Here is a 26,293-nt window from a genome sequence, read left to right on the forward strand (position 1 = left end):
GTTGGATGTCCGATTGGCATGAGACTAAAACCATAGTTGCGAGAGTGGGAAGCGAGTACGAGAAGTGAAAGTGGGGAGCAAAGGATTTAGAAAAGAATATATGTGAGACGCGAATACTTCTAAAGTAAAGGGAAAATGTGTAGGGAACATCATTGAAAGTCAATATGAAGCAAGTATTAAGCCTAATTAGAAGTGAACACGAAGTACATAGACTAAGCTTATAGAAGGTTAGGGAGGGATGGTTAATATAGGTAAGGATTACAAGTTGACAAGAAGATTTTGTAACTAATTATAATCACAACTTTTAGGAATTTACAATTTCACATATTTTATTTATGTATTAAGGCTAATGTCAAAGTGTGAAAAAAGATGCACATAATTTTATTTGAAATTTAAGATGATTTGAATTAAGCCTAATGTCTAAGTGTTTGAAAAAAGATGCACATAATTTTTATTTGAAATTAAGATGATTTGAAGTTTTCAATGTATTTTTTTAAATACATTCATTCCTTCACTATTATCAAAAGGAGAAAGTATTCTTTTAAGAAGAAATAATCACCTAAATTGGAAGCATAAACTTAAGGGGAGTGATAAATCGACTCCCATATATCTTAAATCGACTCCCCATGTGCCTTTCTCTCTCCTCTAGGTTAGAGAGAGATAGACACATGGGGAGTCGATTTAAGATATTTGGGAGTCGATTTATATCTGCCCCAAACTTAATTATCAAGAGAAAAAAATGTAGAAAGCGTACTTTCCCTAAATTTAGAAAGCAAGAAGAACTTACCCTGTTTGGATTGTGGGGATTTTATGAAAAAATTTGGAAAGGAAAATATTTCTATAATTTTCGACTTTTTTTTACTTACCAAAATAGATAACTTGAACCAATCCTAACCAATTTTTACATGACCTTCAATTTATGATAATATCTCCCTAAATTAACCATAATCATATCATTTCCTCATTTCCCTCTGAATCTTGGAAAGAAAATTTTTTCCCGCAAAAAAATTTTCCATCAGAATGTTTTTCTTCCAATCGAAGCAAGGTATTAGCTTCCGAAGTAAAGTTTCCTGGGGAGCGAGTTTGCCATCCAACTAGAACATTTCAGGCTACTATGACTAAGAACATGTAGGTTTGGTCCTGATGTTCTAAAGATCAAAGGAAAGAATGTCGCCCACATGGCTAGCTTCCCTAAACAAGTAAAAATCAGTCCTCTCACAAGGAAGCAAGAACGTCGTGACTTTCAAGTAGCAACAAACAAGGGGAAGAGGGGAAGGAGAGTCACCTGACTCACCTCCTCGTCTCCCCCAGCAGAAATGTATCCAACTTGAGCCCCTCGGAAGAGGGAGGGAGTCTTCTCTTATCCTAATTCCTAACCCTATCACCATGCTTGAATAAGGATTACCCTATCCCCTTTGGGGTAGGATTCTGAACATGAACACTGGATGTCAAGCCTATCCAAATATAAAATACACGTCAGCTTGCTATTCCCACGGAGAACAGACACATTGATTGTAGTAATGAGATTACCAGAAATAGCATTATCTGATGACATGACCGGATAGATTGAATGAAAGGAACAGGTCTCTATTTCCAGGAACCGAAAGTTTCTCACAGATTAGCAAGGCACAACGTTTCACCACACTGAAATTCAATCAAAGCCATTCAGGTAGAAGAAACAACTCAAAGTCGTTCAGGCAGAAGAAACAACTCAGTCGAATCAAGTAGAAGAGCTACACAAGGCTTACAAAAGGTAGCGAATACAACAAGACGTGAAAAACTAACTTCTGCCTAGTTATGTACTAAAAGATACGGTAAAGGAAACAAGTCTGTAGTGAGCTACATAAGGCTAGTGACAAAGGTGCAAAAGTATAACAAGTTATGAAAACATTAAGACCATAGGAGTTCAGAAACTAACTTCTTTTGAGTGAAGAATTTGAGTTGCAGTACCATTGCTGAGAAGGGAACAGATCACCAGTGCTAAATTGTATTAGTGTCGGGGTCAGTGGGCCCAGAAATCAACGGTTCAGAAGCACTGCTGCCAACTTTCTCTTCAGACGAGTCCAATGTAGGTTTCTTCCCAGAAGGCTCCACACTGTATGGCACCAGCATCGCTCGCTTAACACCTCTCCCTACAACACCAAGGTGCTTAACACTGGCATCTGTACCACCAGTAGAAACTGTTGGCGAGTCAAAACCACCACCATTCATTGTACCCATCCTTGAAGAGTCCAATTTCTCTGAACAACTGGTCCTCGGCTCTGCTGAAGGCATGCTGTTTCCATTCCCTACTGGCTTAGGACCAACCATTTTTAGAACTTCTGAAAGAAGTGATTTTGTGTTTACGGCACCCTGTAACAGGTCTTCAAGCTGCATTGCAACAAATAAACAAGTTTACATCTCTTCTATAGGGAAATGATAACCCCCCTTCCCCCCTAAACAGATAAAATAACCCACGGCCGCCCCGCACTCCCCCTAACGGTTTCTGTGAGAATGGTTCACTGCTTGAGGATAAATTCACCCCCTTTAACGTTTTCCTTTTCTTTGCCTTTAAAACTTAACGAATAATGTTGAGAGAGAGAGAGGGGGGGGAGGAGGGGTATCATTCCCCCTTCCATAAATCTAAAAGATATCAAGATCTCACCGAGAACACAATATCACTTTCATTTTCTTAAGTTGTTTTATTTTACTGTATTTACCTCAACTTTTGTTAAAGAATGTCAACACCAGATTGCAGAAGAACCAACTACTAAATAGCTGTCAAAAATATCTACGATATTTTCAAAAATACTGATTTTATTGCGATATTTTGATAAAATGACAAAATCCCGAAATAATCCCGAGAAGTCAAAAATTATAGCAACATGTTCATTTGCCACGGTAATATCATGAAATTTTTAATTTTTTTATTTTTCTTAATTTATATATTTTTAAATTATTTTATTTTATTGTTTTTCCCGATATAAACCGAAAAATATAAAAAAGATTAATATATCCTGAGATTTTCCCTTGCCGAGAAATTCCTGAGAGATTTTGTGACATGGCTTAATAGTTAAAGAGAAAGAAGGCGTAGACTGAAATAAGTTTATAAAGAAACACAGAAAAAGACATAGCTAGAACTAGATAATCACCTTTTTCTCCAGCTCACTTGAGAGTTCATTTAGTATTTCAATCTCTTCTTCCTTCTTCAAGATCAAAGAACGAGACTGGGTCAAGTCACCATCAGAACCAGCGTCAACTGTATTGTCCGCTGAACATGCCCCCTGGTTCTCAATTTCTGTTCTGAGTCGCTGTAAGCGATCCTTACATACTGAAATAGCCTTCTGGCAATATGGAAGAGCCTCATCCACCCTAGAACCCAACTCCAATACCAAGCATATTCTGAAGTTCCTGAAATTTGGATTAAGGATTCGAACAAGTAGAAAGAAGAGAAACATTAAATAGAGCATTATCTTCTCCAAACAGAGAAACTAGACAATATATAGGGCCACCCGCTGGTTTCAAGCAGCATTTCCCAATTCACAGAAATCTTTTCCATGAGGCCATCAGCCGTAGAAGATTGGATTCTGGTTATGGAGAAATGACACATACTTTGTTGAGATTTTCCATAAATAATCATATCATAAAATGCTATTATAAATCATATAGAAAAATGATCCAAACACCATACCGAGTTCTCTTCACAAATGACACCATGCAAAGCTACAAAATTGATATAGCATTCTTACAACATTTTAAAGAAACACAGAAGTGTGCATCTTAGCGGAATTCTGACCGGTATCGTCATATTAGCTAGCATAAATAAAGAGTGAAACAGGTAGAATTTCAAATGTAAGGGTAGCATGTCCTTTAAAAAAGACAAATTGTCATCTCATTAAAGAACTGCAGCTATATGCTTTCATCATACATTGAAACCAAGGAAAAAAAACAGAGCATGAAACATATAACTTAGACTCCTAGTACATAAGAAAAACCCCACATCTTCAAATGACTGTGGCAGCACCCAGCATTGCCCCATAAATAGGGGGAAGACAAAAAAAAAGGCATGAAACACATAACTTTGACACCCATGACATTAAAGAAAAACCGACAAATTTTGGAAAAATTGTGGCAGCACCAGCCTGCTATTACGAATAATAACATTAAAGAATGATTGTTCTCAAAGTCTAAATGTGGATTAATACCTTTAAGGCCTGAAATTGGAAACATAAGCCAAAGAAAAATGGACTACCAATTCTTTATATTCTGTGCAGATATTTAGGAAAATGATATCCACACACCCACATTTTGATAATTATACTCCTCACGTTGCTAAGCAGTTTTACAATGGAATGTTGTAAGCTCTCTGGGAAAGCCTTTAACAGGTGATCAGAAATCTACAAATTGAAGAGAGTGACATATGGGACTAAAAAAATCAATTCTCTATATTTAATATTACACCCCATATTTATGCCAAATAAATGAAATACAGCCAGTTGCCTTCCATGATCTGAAGATACTATGTCACGCAATAACTCTCACTAGATGTCCACAGAATATGTGTGCATATAAGTATATAACTCTCCCTTGATGTCCAGAGAATATATGCATGCATAGACATTTTCCCAAAAACACAGGATGTTTATATCTTATGCCATTAAAACATTTAAAAATAAAAATGTTGCGTTTAATATAAATCACAGGAATGCAAAGCAACATGGCTTCCTCCCAAAGGATACAATTCGGCTAAGCGGCGATGGTCCGGTTCAACCAGATGATCCAAAATGGATAGAGCTTTCAGATAGTCATTTAAAGAAGTCTCAATATCCTCTGCAAGTTGCGAAAAAGTAACTCATATTAAACCAAGATAATTGGTAATACTAATTCCATGAATATAGCACACACGTCAAAATCAAACCTCTTTCCAGAGAGACCTCTCCCAAAGCTGCCAAGATATTTACTTTCTCCATCGTATCCACCGACTGCTTTTCAACGATTACCCTTGCAACATCCAGCAATTTCCATGCCAGATCCAAATCAGACTCATCTTCATCTGCTTCGACGGAATCCTCATCTTCAACGTCACTTCCCTCATCTTCTTCCTGATCGTTGTCGCCACCATCTTTTCACTCCCAAGAAACAGAAAATAGTAGTAACTATGAGAAAAATCACGAAACTAACAAAGAAACTTCTGTCCGCATATCTGTGAAGAGAAAATTTGAATAGAGGTGATTACCTAGTACAGAACACGGACCCAATTTTGTATGTACGAATAAGGATGACCATGAATTATCTAAGAAGATTCAACGTAGTAGACCTCACCTTAGAAGCTTCAGTGACCAAAAATCATTCTGATTGAGCAATCTTAAATATCTGATCAAGATCCATACAAATGAAAAGATAAAATGTGAATGTACAATGGTCTCGATTTCCATAATCAATAAAGATACTTGGAGCATGGTTAAAATGGTCCATTTTGGGGCTATAGGCAATCCAAGGTTGAACGCACCATGTGAATGTTTAATCTCCATCAAGGTATACTCCATGTGCATGACAGGACTATGGTTCTTGGTAATAGAATGCACCTGGGTGATCTTATGTAACTGATCAAGATCCATACAAAAGACGATATAAAATATGAATGTACAATGGTCTCGCTTTCAATAATCAATAAAGATAATTTAGGCATGGTTAAAATGGCTGATTTCGGGGATATAGGCAATCGAAGGTTGAGCACATCATGTGAATGGTTAATCTCCATCAATGAACACCCATGTGCATGAACGGGACAATTGTTCACGGTAATAGAATGCACTCAGTCCCAAAAGTAATAGGACAGACATGGGTCAAGAAAAAAGGATGGAAGCAACCAGATTAAATTCAAATGAAGAAAATGAAGAAGCAAGGGAGAAAGCTGAACAGCCAACCATATGCTACAACAAATGTCAAAAGGGTACTTAAATTCAGAAGACGAACCAACAGCAAAGGACTCCTTGGAAATTGAACTGCAAGAAACCATTAAAGCAGCACATAACATGGACAACCATTTGTCTCCATCGGCCGGGGAGCGGCCCTAGCTAAGAGGAGAAGGAATTGGGCATATGGGTTGACGCAGTGTTTAAAAACGTGGATGTGACGCAGAACGCGGCCAAGAAAAATCCTCGTCGACTCGGCGCGGACGCGGCCAAGAACGTGGTTGACGCGGTCATAAATCGGGAGAGTCAAAGGGGTTTGTATTGACTCTGTAGGGCAAAACGCGGAATGCGGATGCGGTGCAACACGGAATGCGGTCAAGGTGAAAGAGAGTCAACTCGGGCAAGTTCCGAGTCGAATCAATGAGTTTTTAAACACTGGTACTTTGACGGAAAGGAAAATGTTGCTTGGAAAATGGTCGAAGACAGAGATGAGGGACAAAGGAGAAGTTATATTGAGAAAAGAGAGGAGCAAGGGAATGAGGGAGCCGAAGAACCTGGCCTAAGGCCAATCAGGGGGATATCAATGAAACTAATTAAAATGAGGATATCTTTTTGGAGCATCAAGGGCTTAGGCTCTTTGGAAAAATGTGTGGCGGTAAAAGACCTCATTCAGAGTCAGTCGGAATAGTAAGTTGTAATAGGGGCCGAATCGTATCAGATCGTAAATCGTAAGATTCATTCTGATTTATGTATATATTAAAGCATAAAAAATCAGAGAATAATACAATAACCAACTATTTATTTTCCATTCAAATCCATTAATTTAAATAGAAATTATCATAATTAGTTATTCTATATGATAAAAGGAATTATTTGATAACAGACTTGTCACATACTAATAATCTATTTCCCATCCAAACTTATGTATATTGGATAGTAATCTTAAAAATAAATATTAGATGCAAGACCATATCAATTCTCAAGTCTCAACATCAAATGACAAATATCAATCATAAAAAATTGGTTAGTCATCAATATTTTCTGGTTATAGCTGTGCCCCTCCTCAATGCAAGTAATGTCCTCAAGCACATGCATTGCGCTTGACTAGTTCAAACTGGTTTCATTTATTCAAACTCCTCATCCTTCTCTATCTTTTTCCTTCTCACACTTCTCTCTCTTTTTCCTTCTCACGTGAGGGTTTTTGATGGTTTCTTCTAATGCAAAAGGGAAATCAGACCTTTCGAAAGAAAGTCATATTTTCTTTTATACAAAACTTAATTAGGACAAATTGCATGAATCGTATGGATTACAGTCTTCGCATGATTCAAACATTACTAAGATTCAATCATGGGATTCAAATCGAAATCCAAAAGATTTGATTGAATCATAAGATTTGAATCATAAATTCTATTATGATTTGAATCGTAAATTCTAAGATTTTGAGAACAATGGTAGATATAATTGGGGGTTGGACCTGTAGCTTAATGGTTGAGGCTTTGTTTCTCAACATTGGGGTCACAGGTTTGATACCAACTTACCTACGAAAAAACTGCTAGATATAATGGTTATGTTGGAATCAAAAGCATAAGTGGTTGTGGAAAAGCTTATGAACAACATATGGGCAGAAGAAACAGAAGCTGAATGACCTTACTAAGGGGACAACAACATATGGGGGAGAAGAAATAGAAGCTAGGTGGCCCTAAATGCTAAGGGGATAGGATAGTGGGAGGGGTGATAATAATCTAGAGGGAAGACAGATTTGTTATTAGAGAGGCTGAAAGAAAGGAGTATTCTCCATCAATTCTAGTCTCAATGACTGGATTTTCATAGAGACAGAAGTTAACGACGGCCTATGAACCATCGAGGGCCAACGAGCTATGGGAAGAACTGTGAGAAACATATGAGAGACGAGAGTGGTAGTAGATAGTGGGTGGAGATTTCAACACAATCCGATTCTGGTACAAAAAGCTGCCGGGGGAGTATGAACAGAAGTATGAGGAAATTGTCAAAATTCAAACTAATGGACTTGCCCTGGAGGGTGCTCGATTCACCTGGACAAACAATCAGGTAATTTCATTTGTTTCCGCATTGACAGCATTCTAGAATCTCAACTTTGGGAGGATTGGTCTCCATTGATCCTCCAAAGGGCGTTGCCCGATCTTCTTGAACTAAAGGAGCCGGCAAGTGAACCTAGGCATTTTAAGTTTGATATCCCTACTTGAAGTATCGGGCTTTGACGAGAAGGTAAGGGCATGGTGGAGAGAGATAAAGGAGGAAGGGTAGAAAGGCTTTATTCTGTTCAGAAAGTTAAGGGACCTGAGAAGCAGGATAAAAGGAAAGAAAAAAGCCATATGGCAATGAACAAAAGAGCAAGAAAGGGTACGTATTGCAAAAGATAAACGAGTTGGCCACAAAGGAAAAGGAAATCAAGCTAGTGGATGAAGAGAAAAGGGAAAACCAAGAGTTAAAAGTGGAATATGAAGAAATGGTGAGGAAGGAGGAAATTCGCTAGTGTCAAAAGTCTAGAGCTAACAGAATTCAAAATTCTTTCACATAATCGCAAACACTAGGAGGATCAATGTGATAAATTACCATGTGAGTGATGAGGAGTTGGTCAAAGACAAAGAAATCATCAAGAATTTGATTTTTAAGTACTTCACGAAGTTATATTCACAGGACTACAACTAGAGACCCACGCTAGGGGGTTTGAACTTTAAGAGACTAAATCAAAATCAAAGAGAATGGCTGGAGAGAGAATTTGAAGAAGAGGAGGTTAGAGTCACGATCTTAATATGAAGAAAGACATGGCCCGTGGACAGAATGGTTTCCCTTTGGTGTTCTTTCAAGTTTTAATGTTACTACTTACAGCGATAATCTTAAGGAAGATATTCTAGCTTTCTTGAATGAGTTTCACAAAAGAGGGCGGTTGGGGAAGGAACTGAATTCTAAGTACATCATCCTAATGCCATTCAAAAAAAAAAAGCTCATCATCCTGATCCAAAAAGTGAAGGAGCCATTGAACTTAAAGACTTCAGACACATCAGCCCAATCCACACAGCATCTACAAAGTATTGGCCACAATCCTAGCAAGAAGAGTTAAGGAGGCAATGTGGGATATCATTTCCCAGTTTCAGGAGCTTAGTGAAGAATAGGAAAATCCTGGATGGCATCCTTATAGCGAATGAGATGGTGGACACATGGCGTCATAGCAATGAGAAACATGTTATTTGCAAGATAGACGCAGAAAAGGCTTATGACCACGTCGACTAGAATATTTTAAATTTTGTATAGGAAAGGATGGGCTTTGGAGCAAAATGGAGGGCTTGGATTATGGCATGCATATCCTTTTCTTTATTCACGGTTTGGAGCCCGGTAGGAATGTCCATCCAATCTCCCACCTGCGGTCTGCTGATGCCACACTCATATTCCTCCATGTAGAGAAGGTGTACACTAGAAATCTAAAGAGAATTTTTGATAATTTTAAGTGGTCTCGGAATTGAAGATCAACTTTTCAAAAAGTTCGGTAGCAAGAATAAATATGGAACAAGCAGGATTCTCTACTCATAATGGGGAATCTCGATGCCCCGAAAATCAATTCCGAAACAAGAATCTTCTCGATTCCCCGATTTTTGGGAATCCCGTGTCGGAAACGAGGGAAACACGATTCTCACTCTATTAGAAAAAATTTTTTTTTTTTTTTGAAAAGCCACTCTGGGAAATTCAATTCCAACTCTATGGGAAACGCGTAAATGGAGTCTCGGTGGGATTTTTTGGAAGTTATAGGGGCATAAGACAAAGGCAATCCTATATTCCCGTACCTATGCATTATGGTGGTGGAAGCTCTAAGCTTGCAATTGTCTAAGGAGCAAGAAAAGGGCTTTATTCGTGGTTTGGAGCCCGGTAGGAATGTCCATCCAATCTCCCACCTGCGGTCTGCTGATGCCACACTCATATTCCTCCATGCAGAGAAGGTGTACACTAGAAATCTAAGGAGAATCTTTGATAATTTTAAGTGGTCTCAGAATTGAAGATCAACTTTTCAAAAAGTTCGGTAGCAGGAATAAATATGGAACAAGGAAGCAGGATTCTCTACTCATAAAGGGGAATCTCGATTCCCCGAAAATCGATTCCAAAACGGGAATCATCTCAATTCCTCGATTTCTAGGAATCCCGTTTTGAAAACGAGGGAAACACGATTCCCACTCTAAGGGAAATTCGATTCCCACTCTATGGGAAACGCGTATCCTATCTACCCTTCTTGCCTCTTGCTAGTCATCTTCTCTTCCTCTTCTTAGTATTTACATGTAAAGTAATTTAAGTACTTAAGATTTACATGTAAATAAGGGAATAACCCCCATTTGAATCTATTAAAAATAGATTCAAATCTACAAGGATAAAAAAGTCAACTTTACAGTTCTAGTACAAAATTCGAAAAAAAAAAAACGGGTTGGTTCAAAATCTTAACTTCCAAACGATGGGGTGTTTTTCCAATTTTAAAAATTCATAAATTGTATCACGTCCAAACATTATTAAATCTCAAAACTCCGGTAAAAAAAATCTCATAATTTGGTTTCTAAAAATTTTTCTTCTTGTCAGGCACTGGTCATCGCATTGGTCAACAGACTCGTCAACACAGGCATTAACACAAGCATTTCAACTGATAGTGATTTTCCTTAATGTTGGATCTTTTCATAAAAAGTTTTTTTTTTTTTTAATATTTGGTTCATATAATTATTTCTTATATTTTTTTAGTGATTTTTTATTTTTTAAATATTTAACTATTAAAAAAATTCTCCGACCCTTCACGCTTCCCGCTCCCAACCTTCCTGAGAGCCTTCGCTTACTGCTCTGGCAACCTTGATATGGAAGCAGAAGTAGAGATCCATGCTCAGGCCATTGGCTATAGAAGAGAATGCCTACCGTTAAGTTATCTTGGTTTACCACTGGGATACGGCATTCCCAAAGCTTCCATGTAGGATCCGGTGTTGGAAACAATATCTATCCTTTGGTTGTAGAATTACATTGATTAAGGCATCTCTGGCAAACCTTCTAGTGTACTTCATGTCGTTTTATAAAATATCGGCAACTGAGGTGAAGGGATTGAGAAGCATTGAAGAGACTTGTGTGTGTGTGTGTGTGTGTGTGTGAAGAAAGGAGGGGGGGAGAACAAAAGGTTGAAAGACTTAACGAAGTGGGATAAGGTATGTAGATTGATGTCCCTTAGGGGGAGAGGGAATGAAAATTGAGACTGGGAAACAAAGCCCTGATGGGAAAGTGGCCTTGGCGATACAGAGAGGAAAATATGCCCTCTGGCATAAAATCATTGGGGAACATATGGGCGAGGCCGGGGAATTGGGAGAGTAGGAACCCAGCTATAGGTAAAGGTTCGGGTGCATGGAAGTTCATCTGCGTGTCAAGAACTTCGTATGAGCCACTAGTTGGATTTGGGGTGGAAGAGACCCGTTTCTGGGTTGATCTCTAGATTAGGGAGTCATTGTTGAGCCATGCATTCCTGAACATATTCCGCCAAGCAACTAATAGAGGGCAAGAGTTTGTGACAATATGGAAAACGGGGGAGATGGGAAGCGGTTTGGGCTATTAAACTTAGAAGAAACCCTAAGGATGGTGAAATTGAGATATCACAACTCCTTCGTGTGATAGGTTCCCAATATTGTTTCCTCTGATTCCCAAGATCATTGAGTTTGGACCCCTAACACTATCAGATTGATGCAGATCATAGGCCTAATAAGAGGCATATTTGCCCATTAGGACTTTTAGGGTTTTATTTACATGTTATTCCATGGAATTTTATTTCAATTGCCTATAAATAGGCCTCAAGTATTAGGGATCTTTTTTTGATGAATAAAGATTCAATACAGATTTCTCCCCTCTAAAGATGTCTTCTTTCTCCTTCCTATTCTCTTCTATTCTTCTCCTTCTATTCTCTTCTTCTCTTTTCTCCTTCTTCTTCTTTTCTCTCCCTATCCCACATCAAATTTGGTATCAGAGCCAAGGATCCAAGCATATGCCATCAACGGCCTTCGGCATCAACATTATAGATCAGCCTTTTGCTGCCTTAAAAATCTGCAACCTTTCCACATCCAAATCCGATCAAGAACTTGCAGAAAAGCCAGATTCACAAAGTTCACTTTCCTTGTTACGCCCAGCCCAAACCAGCTTCTGTTCTCAAAAGATACAACCCCACGCGATCACTAACTTGCACCCAACCAGTCCTTAAGCCCTTTATCCAGCCCATCCAACAACCCCTGCACTCTCCTTGCCCAGCCACCATCTAGGAACCCTTGCACCTTGCTGCCCCTTTTCTAAACATGCAGAAATTCTACGCTCAGACCCATCCCAACCTTCCCAAAGCACCTAAACCAACCCCCTTGCACCCATTCAAAAACAACCCTTATCTCTAACAGAAACTCCTACAAACTCCCCCCCCCCCCCCTCTAAAAAAAAAAAACCTAATACATGAGACCTATTATAGGCAATTGAAATAAAATTCCACGAAAAATAAACAAATTCTCTAATTCTAAATAACGTGGAAAATAAAATCCTAGAAACTAAATAACATGTGAATAAAACCCCAAAAGTCCTAATGGGCAAATATGCCTCTTATTGGACCTACAATCCGCATCAGGTGGGGACGGAGACGGGGAATACAACATCCGGCCCCGCCTCGCCCTGTTTCCACCCTTATATATGTCGGATATTAAACTCGAAATTCTCTCACATGAGACGATCGACGAATAACGTGGTAGATTGCCTCACTAAGGAGGGGGTAGAAAAAATCCTGGAAGAAGTGCCAGCTAGCAGCTACCTCTTAGGCTTGTGGGAAATTACAGCACACAGAGGCACCGACACTAATAGGAGAGAAAATTATGTAGATACCTCTTAAAAGAGTGTCCTATTAGTATATGTGTGGGAAATCTTTTAGAGGGATAGAATAGTTATTGTAGGTAACTATTCTTGTCCATTGTTACCTGGAACGTGGTCCGCTCCATACGCAGTATGGGAACAGGTACAGGGTAAGATGGTAGCCCCGTGTGCGGTACGATAAGTGTAGGTGGTTCGCCATTTGGGGTCGCGGGTCGGTTTGGAACAATTGAAATAGGCAATTGAAATAAAATTCCACGAAAAATAAATAAATTCCCTAATTCTAAATAATGTGGAAAATAAAATCCTAGAAACTAAATAACATGTAAATAAAACCCCAAAAGTCCTAATGGACAAATATGCCTCTTATTGGGCCTACAATCCGCATCAGGTGGGGACGGAGACGGGGAATACAACATCCGGCCCCGCCTCGCCCTGTTTCCACCCTTATATATGTCGGATATTAAACTCGAAATTCTCTCACATGAGACGATCGACGAATAACGTGGTAGATTGCCTCACTAAGGAGGGAGTAGAAAAAATCCTGGAAGAAAGTGCCAGCTAGCAGCTACCTCTTAGGCTTGTGGAAAATTACAGCACACTTCCTTTCCTACAGGATTGAAACCCCTTGATCAATTATCAAACGGAGTGCTGAGCATGACATGGCATGCCATTGACAAGCAGCTTAGATCAAGGGACCAGAGGCACCGACACTAATAAGAGAGAAAGTTATGTAGATACCTCTTAAAAGAGTGTACTATTAGTATATGTGTGGGAAATCTTTTAGAGGGATAGAATAGTTATTGTAGGTAACAATTCTTGTCCATTGTTACCTGGAACGCGGTCCGCTCCATACGCAGTATGGGAACAGGTACAGGGTAAGATGGTAGCCCCGTGTGCGGTACGATAAGGGTAGGTGGTTCGCCATTTGGGGTCGCAAGTCGGTTTGGAACACTAATCCGGGTCCACTCTCTCTCACTCTATATATATGTATGTAATTTCATATATTTTTACATGAATATCATTCCATAGTATATACTACATACATTTAATAAATAAAATAATAAACCTCAAGTATGTCATTCATATTTATTCAAAATGAAAATTTCAGTTCCAATAGAGCCCCAAATGTATAAAATTTGAAGATCTCCAAATATCACTAATTTAAGTACCAGCATATATTGCATTCTCAATCTTAAATGTAAGCGAAAAGAAAATAAATGACCAGTTCTGAAATAAAAATATGATAAATGATCAAACTAATAAACTATAGTGTAGTTCTCTTTCCCTAGTCCACCAAAGTGTTCCCGCTTGCAAAGCCGGATATGCAAGTTTGTTGTACCGGGTTGACGAATTGATGTCCTACTTGAACTTGGAGGAGCGGGTCTTGTGCTAGAAGTCGACATTGAAGCATGCAAGGATGATGTTTTATCATATTTTTCCGTAAAATCATCTAAAGCTTTGGGTCACCATTTTTGGCGATCCGGGTCGCAAATGACCCACGCTTGGGGATCATGTGACCCTAGATCGCATGTCGGAGGGTGGGAAGGTGATGTAAGCCTCACCTAGGCTCAGTAAAATAATGATCAAGAGAGTGAAATATGACTTAAACTCTTGGTGCGTATTGTTTGCTCACAATCAATCAACACCTTCAGTGCAAAATACAATTATGCGCGAGTTTAGTAAACGAAGCGTAACTCTCTGGATATAGGTCGAATTGACCCGATTCCAAAGGCAAATGATCACTCACTCGTTGCTGTACAACTTTGCTGACAAAAGTTTTCTCAAATTATCATCGTAGGATGCTCGAAAAGTTTCTTGAAGTGGATGAACGTGAATGGACAGAATTTTGAAAACAGGAATAGGATATGTTAGGGTTGATTACCTCTCTTCAAGGATATAATGCAGCTTGAGGATGAAGGAGCAACTCTTCTAGGTTGCAATGGATAAAAAAAATACTAACTCTTCAATTATAGTGTGAAAACTCTTCAAGGTTTTCAGATATGAACTTTTCTAGGTCCAAGGGAGACTCACAATTGGAGAATCACAATTTCTACTTCTTTTCAAAAAAAACTTCCATTACAGATGTTCGCTGGACTTTTTAATAGAGAAGATACAAGAGAAAAACATTCAAGCTAGTCCACTAAGAAGTTTACGAACTCACAAACTCATAAATAGCTTAGGAACTCACAAACACATTCTAGACTAAGAACTCACATACACAGTTTACTAAAATGGCCATAACTCACTAACCATTTAGCCAAATTAAGTGTCAATACTCGTTTCAAACAGCTTTCAAAGAGCTACAACTTCCTAGTTTATGAGTTTTCCAGATTCTTCCATCTAATAGTCCAAAGACGGGCTTGAAAATCGGCCAGAAACATTGTGGCAAGAATGAACATGCATCAGGCCCGAATTGGCATGCCCATGATCTTGGACTGAAGCTGGCCTTTATGCTCGGTGGATTTAACTTGGGCTTGGGCCTTGTGTTGGGCTTGAATGCGGGCTGATCTTCTTAAAGCCGTTGAATGGTCCAGCTTGTCTCTCACATGGATAGGGGTTGGATCATTCTGAAGGAAGGTTATCCCCTTCCGGCAAGATCGCTACGCGCAGCAGAATAAAAAACACATAGAACTTTAAATTTTTCTTTTTGATCTTGCAATCGCCCAAGATCCTAGAGTCTAGATTAGTTAATTATGTTAATCAAACATAAAGAAATACTTCAAATAAAAAACACATAGAACTTTAAATTTTTCTTTTTGATCTTGCAATCGCCCAAGATCCTAGAGTCTAGATTAGTTAATTATGTTAATCAAACCAAGGTTACCTGGAACGAGGTTCGTTCTGATACGCGGTACAGGAAGGGGTACGGGGTACGATGGTAGTCCGGTACGCGGTACGATGAGGGTATATATATATATATATATATATATATGTATGTATATTTTTTCATATATTTTTACAAGAATGTCATTCCATAGTACACACTAGTACACTACACACATTTAATACACAAAATATAAAAACCTCGTGTATGTCATACATATTTTTTCAAAAAGAAAGTTCCCGTTGGAATATATGAATATCCTTCCATAGTCCATACTACATCCATTTAATAAAATAAAATAAAAATCATGCATGCCCTACATATTTTTTTCAAAATAAAGCTCTAGTTCCAATTCGACCCAAAATATATAAAATTTGTTGCTCCCTCCATCTCTCTTCTAGTCTATATGCATATCTCTCTCTTTCTCTCCCGCGGGTCGCCGCGGTTCGTCATTTTTGGCGATTCGGGTCGTTGGTGAATCACGTTTCGGATCGTGCGACCCCGGATCGCGGATCGGAGGGCGGATGGTGAATCCGGTAACTATGAATCAAACATAAAGAAATACCTCTTTGAAGAAGAAATCAAGAAACTACGCTGCTTGATCTACTCCTCGAACGGTTGCGATCGTTCTGAATACCGCAAACCCCACAAGTTGAACTGATGGATTCTTTTTCTTTGCTCGGACTATTGTGGATGTGAATAACTCTTATTCACCTCTTTAAGGTCTGATCTAATCAGTACCTTTGTTGAAGAGAATAGAGAAATTGATTGGAAGCTTCTCTCTTTCAAATTATTTCAATTGGAAGAGAGAGAGATGAAAAACGATTTTTCCAAAGGGGGAAGCAAAGGAGAACGAATTTTGGAGTATTCCACACTTCAAATTTCGTTCAGCCCTCTCTCCTTTATATAAAGTAGAGTTTTGGTTTGATAAATCCTTGTTTCTCTTTCCCAATTCCAATCCAATTGCTAAACCAACTTGAATTGAGACTCCTCGAGTGAATGGGACTCTCCCAAACCTCCAAAGGTGTGTGAGGACACTCAAGATACATGGGAGAACGTGTATGGATGCCTCTCTCCAGCCCTTGTGGCCTTATCTCATAAGAGTTGTTGTTGGAAACAAATTGTTTGCTTTGTAGATCCTACAATTTAGCAATTATTATCCAACAAGGAGTTTGAGTGAAACTCAAAGTCCTTGAGCAATTGGGACTCTTTTCCCCGGCTCTCCAACTGATTTAGGAGTGTTGTGAGCCCCACTAACCTTATCCAAATGTGTAGTCCTATCACAATTCCCAATTCTGTTCCAATTCCGCAACTTTTGCAAAACCGGTTTGAGAATAACTATCCTCATTTGGATTACACATTATTATGTTTATTCTTAATCAAATTAATAATACATAATAATTAATTAATTAATTAATAACTAACATCCAATGGGAGTTATTTCGGCTTCAATTTGTCTTCGAAAAATTCTCTTACTGTCTCTTGTTACTTACTTAACAAAGACATGTATATATATATATATATACTTAATTAATATCCACATAAATCTAACGGATCATATCCGTCCATGCAATTACATAAAATGCGGAAACCTGATCAGTTTGGATATTACCAGGTCATTCGAGTTATGAGTGGGATCGTCGCAGGGATCCGACGGTTGATCCTGCAGAACCCTATGGTGGGCCCCACTGCGATCTCGCTTTGTAGTTAAACGACACTCGCATTATGTCAGTGGCCTCCATCAAGACGTAACCCTGAAGATGACTGTCAGATCATCTTACCCCTAATCACATCGTGTATGTGCAAATCCTTTCTTAGTAACTACATCTACTGAGTTGAGTCATACGGGAGGTGGACATCATTTACCCCCTTGGCCCACTCTTGGTATACCATTTTGGTCAAGCAATGTTCGGCCTCCAAATGCATTTGTAAAATCCTTTGAAAATAATTCAATGTTTCATAAAACTTTCCGATAAACATTTATCAAATCCGCCTGGCCAGGCTATTTAATAGGCCTACCGCTCTGACAAAATTATAGATGTCAATCCCTAAACTTTAGGGCGAAGAATCCCTTGTTAAGTATCACTATTGGCCTCGAGGGTTTGCCCTATCCGAATGTGACTCTAAAATAGAATCACTATAAGATAGACTAAGACCCTAGAACAGGCCGACAAACCAATAAGATCCCTCAGGTCTAAGGACATGTGAAGGGTCATGTCTGGAAGAACAACTTTATACTTTCGTGTCCACAAGTTGTTCTTTATTTGATCTGGTTCGATTGCGCGATCCAATCGTTGCACCCACTCTTTTTGCTTAGGGTCTACTACCCAGATGATCGAGATATGTCACCTCACGTCACGTGCATGCAGGCAAGACTGGTGCTAGTTGTATACAGAAAGAGAAGTCGAGTCTCTTTCCCAACTAGGAACTATTAAATCTTGCATAGAACCGAGATCCTTTATTTCCTTGCTACCTTGGATCTATTAATCCTTTGAGCATGGCATTTCTACTATGCTACCTAAGGACGAACATGTGTCAATAAACAAGCACATCACACACATTCATTAATATAATTACCCAATAATGTCATGAAATAAACCTCTATTAATTAATAAATGTCATTCTACTGGCTTTTCACAGCATATACTCTAACAATCTCCCACTTGCCCTCAAAGCCATGCATGTATTTTAGACCCGTTCCCTCTAGATGCTTGTCAAATACCTTTTGACTGAGGGACTTGGTCAAAAGATCTGTCACGTTGTCCACTGAAGCTACTTTAGCTATGGCCACATCCCCTCTTTCGATAATTTCTCGTATCACATGATATTTTCGAAGGACGTGCTTTGACTTCTGATGATACCATAGTTCATTTGCTTGAGCAATCGCCCTACTGTTATCACAATAGAGCGTAATAGGTCTCTCAACAGAGGGCACGATTCCAAATTCGTCTATAAACTTCCGCAGTCATACCGCCTCCTTCGCCGCATCACTCGCAGCGATGTATTTCGCCTCAGTCGTGGAGTCCGCCGTGGTGACTTGCTTGCAACTCCTCCATGAAACTACTCCATTGGCTAAGGTGAAGACAAATGAGGATTTCATGTCGTCGACATCTGACTGAAAATCCGCATCCGTATATCCAAAAATGACTAATTCGCATCCGTATATCCAAAAATACTAAACAGTAATGTTTAGTTCTTCTAGGGTACTTAAAGATATGCTTAACTGTTGTCCAATGCTCTGGACCTGGGTTTGATTGATATTTACTAACCACACTTACAGAGAAACAAATATCTGGCCTTGTACACATCATAGCATATATCAAGCTTCCCACTGCCGAAGCGTAGGGAATCTTGTTCATTTCTTCCTTCTCTTCAAATGTCTTAGGAGGCATCTTCTTAAAGAGCTTGATTCCATGCCTAAAAGGTATAAACCCTTTCTTGGAATCTGCCATATGAAACTTGGCCAATATCTTATCTACGTAAGCTTCCTTTAATAGTCCAAGTGTCCTATTCCTACGGTCTCTAAACAATTTAAGGCCAAGAATATAAGACGCTTCACCCAAATCCTTCATAGCAAAGATACTAGATAGCCATACTTTTGTATTAGACAACATTCCAGCATCATTCCCAATGAGTAGAATGTCATCTAAACAAACACATCACACACATTCATTAACATAATTACCCATTAATGTCATAAAATAAACCTTTATTAATTAATAAATGTCATTCTACTGGCTTTTCACGGAATATACTCTAACACATTCTCCCCTTGTTTGAAAGAATTCGTCTCTGAATTCGAGTCTTCGTCATCGGTTGAATTTCCCACATAAGGTGTCAACCATCTGCACGATCTTGAAGTTTGTCAAACTCCCCTTGTTCAAGAAAACTCGTCCTCAAGTTTTGAAGTATTGAAGAATGCTAATCATCTTAAACTCTTGAGGATCAAATCATATTGCATACGAAAATAGAACCTCTCTCCTTCTTGAACAAGCTTGAATTCATTAATATACGTTATAGGCTTCGATGTGAGATCGAATAAAAATGGTTCACCTAATATGCAAGTGTATCCAATTTCTTCGATGATGAATTCATTAAATTGCAGTTGAAATTCCTCCTGGTCCACTAGGCTTATCCGATAGTGAGCTAGGTTGGGTAAAGAGGCACCTGGCATCAAGTGAATTTGGTGCTAAATGTCTCTCGTTGGGAGGGGGACCAGTGGGAACGTTTAATGGAAATACATCTTTAAATTCTTCCAAAAGAGGCTTGACTTGGTCCGGGATGGTTGATGCAACCACATCTCCAATACCGGACTTGTTAAGTAAGAAGTATACAGCACTAACCCCTTCATGGCACCCTTTACATCTTTCATCATAAAAAAAATAGAGGATGGGGAATTTTCAATCAAATGAGTTTGAATTGGCTCTTTACTAGGTGCTAAGGTAATCTTCTTTCCTCCATAATCAAAAGAGTAAGTGTTGTGATACCCGTCATGGGTGGTCTTCTTATTGAATTGCCATGGACGGCCAAGAATGATGTGACTAGCATCCATATGCAGAACATCACACCATATCTTGTCAAACTAGATAAACGTGATGGAAAGATTGACAAGGCAACGTTTGGAAACGGTTACCTCCATACCTCGCTTTAATCAAGACATCTTGTAAGGGGTTGGATGTTCTTTCAACTTGTTTGCCACCGCTTCAGAAATCACATTTTCACAACAACCGGAATCAATGATTAGTCGGCATAACTTTCAGAAACGGTGCATGCCGAGTGGAAAATGTTGTTGCACAGCTAACGATCTCCAGCTTCTTGTCTCAACTCAACTCAACTCAACTAAGCCTTTGTCCCAAACTAGTTGGGGTCGGCTAATGAATCCTTTAGAAAATTTTCATGAAGAAGGTGAAAGGATCTACTCGGTTCAAATTGACTAAGTCTAATACTAACACTAGTTGGGTTCGTCTACATGGATCATTTTCTTCCATTCTATCCTATCCAATGTCATGTTCTCTGTTATATTCCTAGCCCTCAAGTCTTTCCTCCCTGTTTCTACCCAAGTTGTTTTTGGTCTGCCCCTACCTCTTTTTACTCCATCAACTTGGCCTTCAGCTTCTTGTCTAGGAGTGAGAAAACATTTCTGCATCACAATGAACTCACTGGTATCGGCATGAAGCACTTGCTCATCCTCGGGTTACTTCCATCATACTTTGGGTCAATATCAGGGTCTTCCTCATTTTCCACAAGTAATGCTTTACTTGTTAGTCGCTTCCGAAAATTGCTAGCACGGTGTTCCAACTCACCAGATGAATAACAATGCATACCGGCTGAGGAGCTTTCACCGGTTGTGGCTGGTTGCTTGGAATGATTGGCTTGAGTATGAGGTTTTTCGATGCTAGTGGGCTGTGTGGTAGGGTTGGCAAACTTGGTGGTATTATCCTCGCCACAAGTTGGCTTCTTTAGAAACGGAGTGGATTGTTGCTTCCGAGTGTGAGAACGCTCCAACTTAAAAGCCCGTTGATGTGCATCACCCAAGTCCCAAATGTCAAGGACATCGAGAGTTTCTTGGATAGGAAGCTGAAGACCTCCCACGTACTTGTTCACAAGCATTTCTTCTAGTTCTTGAATATTATTGCGAATCACCGACTCATTGAATTCATTGGTGTATTGGTCTACCATTCGCATACCTTGCTTCAAGTGTCGGTACTGTTGGTAGAGGTCCCTCTTGTAGCCTTTGCGAAGGAAGTATTTGCGAATTTTATCCTTCATCTTTCAGCATTGAGTAATGGGTGCCTTGCCGGCAGAATGGCATTTTTGCTTCTCATGTTTCCACCAAGTTAAGGCATTTCCTCGGAATTGCTAAGGCATTTCCTCGGAATTGCATGGCAATGATGCCAACACGGCAATCTTCCGGGACATTCTTATACTCGAAGATTTCATTAACAAGCGTCAACCAATCAACTATTTCATTGGGAGAATCAGTTCCTGGAAATTCTGGGATGCCTCTCTTAAGATCCTTGTCACAATCCGGCTCTAGAGCATTTTGTGGGCGGTTTGGAGGGGTTCTTCTTTGTGGGACAGATTGGGAGCTTTCCGAAGAAGAATCACCATTAGTTCTCTCACCTCTAGATCTTTGTGAGTTATTAGCAGCATCCTCTCGTAGCCTCTCAACTTCACAAGTTAACTGGTCTATTTGTTGTTGCATTTGTTGCTGAATTGCTCTTGTCATGGTTTCATCAATGGGGCCGTTCGACCATCTCTACGCCTTCCTTGTCTAGGAGGCATGGTTCTCTCCTCCTACGCTCTGATACCAAATGATGTAAGCCTCACCTAGGCTTCATAAAATAAGGATCGGTAGAATGAAATATGCCTTAAACTCTTAGTGTGTATTGTCTGCTCACAATCAATCAACACCTTGGATGCAAAATACAATTCTGCGTGAGTTTAGTAAACGGAGCATAACTCTCTGGTTATAGGTCGGATTGACCTGATTCCAAAGCCAAATAATCAATGACTCGTAGCTCTACAACTTTGCTGGCAAAAGTTTTCTCAGATTATCATCGTAGGATGCTCGAAAAGTTGCTTGAAGTGGATGAACGTGAATGGACAGAATTCTGGAAGCATGAGTGGGATATGATAGGCTGATAACCTCTCTGTAAGGATGTAATCCAGCTCGATGATGAAGGAGCAACTCTTCTGGTTGCAATGGATAAAAAGACATTAACTCTTCAAGGATAGTGTGAAAACTCTTCAAGGTTTTCAGATATGGACTCTTCTATGTCCAAGGGAGACTCACAATTGGAGAATCACAATTTCTATTTCTTTTCAAAAAAAAAAAAACTTTCATTACAAATGTTTGCTTGACTTTTTAATAGAGAAGATACAAGAGAAAAAAATTCAAACTAGTCCACTAACAAGTTTAGGGACGTACAAACTCATAAATAGCTTAGGAACTCACAAACACATTTACTAGACTAAGAACTCATAGACATGATTTACTAAAATTGCCATAACTCACTAACCACTTAACCAAATTAAGAGTGTAAATACTCGTTGGAAACAGTTTTCAAAAAGCTGCAACTTCCTAGTTTATGAATTTTCCAAATTCTTCAATCTAATAGTCCAAAGACGGGCTTGAAAATCGGCCAGAAACATTGTGGTGGGAATGCACATGCATCAGGCCCGAATTGGCGTGTCCATGATCTTGGGCTGAAGATGGCCTTTATGCTCGGTGGATTCAAGTTGGGCTTGGGCCTTGTGTTGGGCTTGAATGCGGGCTGATCTTCTTAAAGCCGTCGGATGGTCCAGCTTGTCCCTCACATGGATAGGGGCTGCATCATAAGGCGACCCCGATAACATTTGTCTTATCCCCCATATTTGCTATATTGAAGCTATAGTTTTAATAAAATCTGTTACAGTTCTCAAAAAACTTAAGAGAAACGGGTAGGAAGCGTCTGGGAAGCGTGCTTCCCTAAATTTGGGAAGCGAGAAGACTTAGCTTTCGAAGCGAGTTTCAAGGGAAGCGAGCTTCCCATCCAGCTAGAAAATTTCCAGAAGTCAGTAACTATGTTCCTAAATATAAATGCATCTCACAACATTTGTGTGGTGGAGAAAGGACATGAATGTCTGTTCAAAGTCAAGCATGTTGATTTTGTAAACTTTATTATATATATGACAAAATCTGTTGGAAAGTGAGCCTATGTGGCTTACTAATATACACGTGCACCTGGTGTGTTAATTCTTAGATACAAGGATTTCTTTTAGCATGTTAATGTGCACAAGTACCTTGAATGTGTAAGTGCAGGAATGCATATAGACCTGTCTCAAATTATGCACTTGTGTATATATAATATACACGTGCACCTGGTGTGTTAATTCTTAGATACAAGGATTTCTTTTAGCATGTTAATGTGCACAAGTACCTTGAATGTGCAAGTGCAGGAATGCATATAGACCTGTCTCAAATTATGCACTTGTGTGTCAGTGGAAGTGTGCATTTACATGGATTCATTCAATAATGCAATTTGGCCCTAAACGTATGTAAAATTATTAGTCAATGTGTTCATAACAAAATTGTTCGGACCAAAGAAACAATACAAAAGCATAAGTATTTATCTAAAATGAATCGAAAAAAGAATGGCATTGATATCATGATTGCAGACACAAACCTTCCTTCGGCTCTCTCTGATTGTCACTAGAACCACAGCCTTGCTCAGCATCAATGGTAACAGGATCTGGACACTTAATAGTTTTATCAGGTTCAGAATTTTCTGAAATGGTCTCCTTCTTGGGTACACTAACCAATGGATCAGCTTCTTCTTGGGATTTGTAAAGCAGTGCACACCCATACTTATAGTATGCACCGGCACATTCTGGAGCAAGTTCTCCGTAATGCGCAACCCTGAAAAAAAGGAAAGAATTGAGGAACAATTACCATCACTCCGCTGCCTTTTAGGAAAAATGCCTAAACCAATATAAACCAAATAAACTATCATGAACTTATTAGGTAAATACTAAATACCTATTATACAAATATCAGTTTGTAACTTTGTATACCCGGACCAATTCATAAATGCCAGCCTTGTTCCGATGCTAATACTAAAGCACTCTTTTGTGCCCGCCCTCAGAATTTTGCTGCTCTGTGGTAGCAAAAACAAAGGGTCCCTAACTTTGATTACTGAAGCATACAAATTGACGTGCTTGCCTTTTAACAAGAATATGGACAGTAAGATTAAGCTCATTAATAAAAAGAAAACGAATGCATATTTACATACTTTTCTATTTTTATTTTGAATCTTGATATGCAGTTGCACTCTACCATTGATTAGAAGAGTTTTTGTAAAGAACAGATGAATAAATGTAACAGAAAAGAATGATACAACAATAGCAGATAAATAATGATGGATATAGAAATTAATGAAGAGCTGGTCTATAAAAATAACTCAATCTTTAAAAGAAATGCCACAATTTTACCAGAACTTGTAGAAGTAATGTCTAACTGCCCATAACCTAGGAGGGAAGCTAGGCATTACTTTCTAACTAATGGTAACCTAGGTTACCCATAGATTGAAGAAAATACTTTCTCTCAGACTCCGAAGTAAAATGGATGTAAAAACAAATTTTAAGCCCAATTTTTACACTTAAAAATGAGCATGAAATTTGTTTTACATCCACTCTGTGTCGAAAGAACCAAAGCCTCAACAAAATCTATTCAAGATGAAATGCATCCATAAAAGCATACAGAAAATCCAATTCAATGAAATGCATCCATCACAGCATACAGAAAATCCAATCCCACAAATCTAACATTTAGTAACATATTGAAGAAAATATTTTCTCTCAAGAAACTTGATTCAAAATAAAATGCACTCATCAAAGCCAACAAAAAAAATCCAATACCATAAAACTAACTACCCATAACCTAGGTCTCCAACAAATTGAAGAAGATAAATACTCTACATAAAAAATCCAATACCATAAAACTAACTACCCATAACCTAGGTCTCCAACAAATTGAAGAAGATAAATACTCTACATAAAAAATCCATTAAAGATGAAATGTGTTCATCAAAAAGCATACAGAAATTCCAATCATGTAAAAAGCACCAAAGAGGCAAAGAATTAACAGAATTCACAATAAAAGCAAAAGAAACTTGAAATATATAGAAGAAAAAGAAACCCTAACCCTAACCGAAATTGCCATTCAAAAAACAAAACAAAAAAAGAAACCCTAACCTGATCTCGACAGCACGGCTGAGGAAATCAACGGCCTGGATGAAATCCCCATCTTCAATGGCTTTGGATCCCTTCTCCATCAACTCATCAGCATACTCTAGTGTCTTCTTTTCCTCAGAAGAATCTCCATTTTTTCCATTAGAAGAACTTTCCCCAATCAAAACATTCTCATCTTTTGTTTCATCCTTCACCTCTAAAGATTCTTTCATGGTGGAATCTTCGTCTTTGATTAGGGTTTCATTGGATTCCTTAGCTGAGTAAGCCATGGTGGAAGAAAGAAAACCCTAAGCACGATTTTGATTTTGTACAAACCCTTCAAAACCCTTGGCGGAAAAAATTGGCTTTGAAAATGTGTGGGAGAGTGAGGAAAATAGAAAATAGAGATAGATTGGCGATTTGGGTGGCCTATTTATTTGAGAAGCGGAAATGATATCGGCACAACCATGTTTTGATATTTGCACTAAAGCATCTTGTCTTTTATCATTTAAAGAGCCGTCAAAGGTTATTACCGTTTCCCAAAAGTTCTCACAAGCCGATTAAAAAAAAGGCAAGCTGGGTTTGTGCAATTATTGAAACATGATTGTGCTTATATCACTTCCTAGGGAAATGATGGCCTGGGAAATGATATTGACACAACCATGTTTTGATATTTGCGCCAACTCATCTTGTCTTTTATTATTTAAAGAGCTGTCGAAAGTTATTACCATTTCCGAAAAGTTCTCACAAGCCCATTAAAAATGGAAAGACAAGCTGTGTTTGTGCAATAATTAAAACACGGTTGTGCTAACATCAAGAACGTCACCTTTTCTGCGAAAAAAAAAAAAAAGCCATCTTTGATTTTAAAAAAACATTTTTTGATGGAAATTTTTTTTCCTTCCACTATTTAGTAGGAAATTATATGATTATGGGAGGAATGATAGATCCAAGGGCCCTCTTTATGCAAGGGCTGGAGAAG

At 38.8% G+C, this 26,293-nt stretch overlaps 1 protein-coding gene across 1 annotated transcript; it reads right to left on the minus strand.

Annotated features, from left to right (window-relative positions):
- Window positions 1-1,670: 1,670 nt before the first annotated feature.
- On the minus strand, window positions 1,671-25,713 carry LOC143857506 (Tetratricopeptide repeat (TPR)-like superfamily protein). The gene is made up of 6 exons (XM_077367937.1): window positions 25,339-25,713; window positions 23,772-24,004; window positions 4,898-5,101; window positions 4,719-4,809; window positions 3,132-3,390; window positions 1,671-2,370 (listed from the first exon to the last, which is right to left on the minus strand). Exons 1-6 carry the CDS (start codon window positions 25,602-25,604, stop codon window positions 1,981-1,983), a joined length of 1,443 nt encoding a protein of 480 aa, XP_077224052.1. The 5' UTR covers window positions 25,605-25,713; the 3' UTR covers window positions 1,671-1,980.
- Window positions 25,714-26,293: the final 580 nt, after the last annotated feature.

The sequence above is a fragment of the Tasmannia lanceolata genome, unplaced genomic scaffold (assembly GCF_043159265.1).
Source record: "Tasmannia lanceolata isolate RefF3 unplaced genomic scaffold, GAP_Taslan_0.1 ptg000025l, whole genome shotgun sequence".
Taxonomy (NCBI): domain Eukaryota; kingdom Viridiplantae; phylum Streptophyta; class Magnoliopsida; order Canellales; family Winteraceae; genus Tasmannia; species Tasmannia lanceolata.

Coding starts and splice junctions, on each gene's coding strand:
- LOC143857506 (XM_077367937.1), bottom strand. CDS start 25,604: ATGGCTTACTCAGCTAAGGAATCCAATGAAACCCTAATCAAAGACGAA. Junction 4,810..4,897: donor AGAGGTCTCTCTGGAAAGAG/GTTTGATTTTGA, acceptor CGCAACTTGCAG/AGGATATTGAGACTTCTTTA. Junction 3,391..4,718: donor CATCGCCGCTTAGCCGAATT/GTATCCTTTGGG, acceptor TCCAAATTTCAG/GAACTTCAGAATATGCTTGG.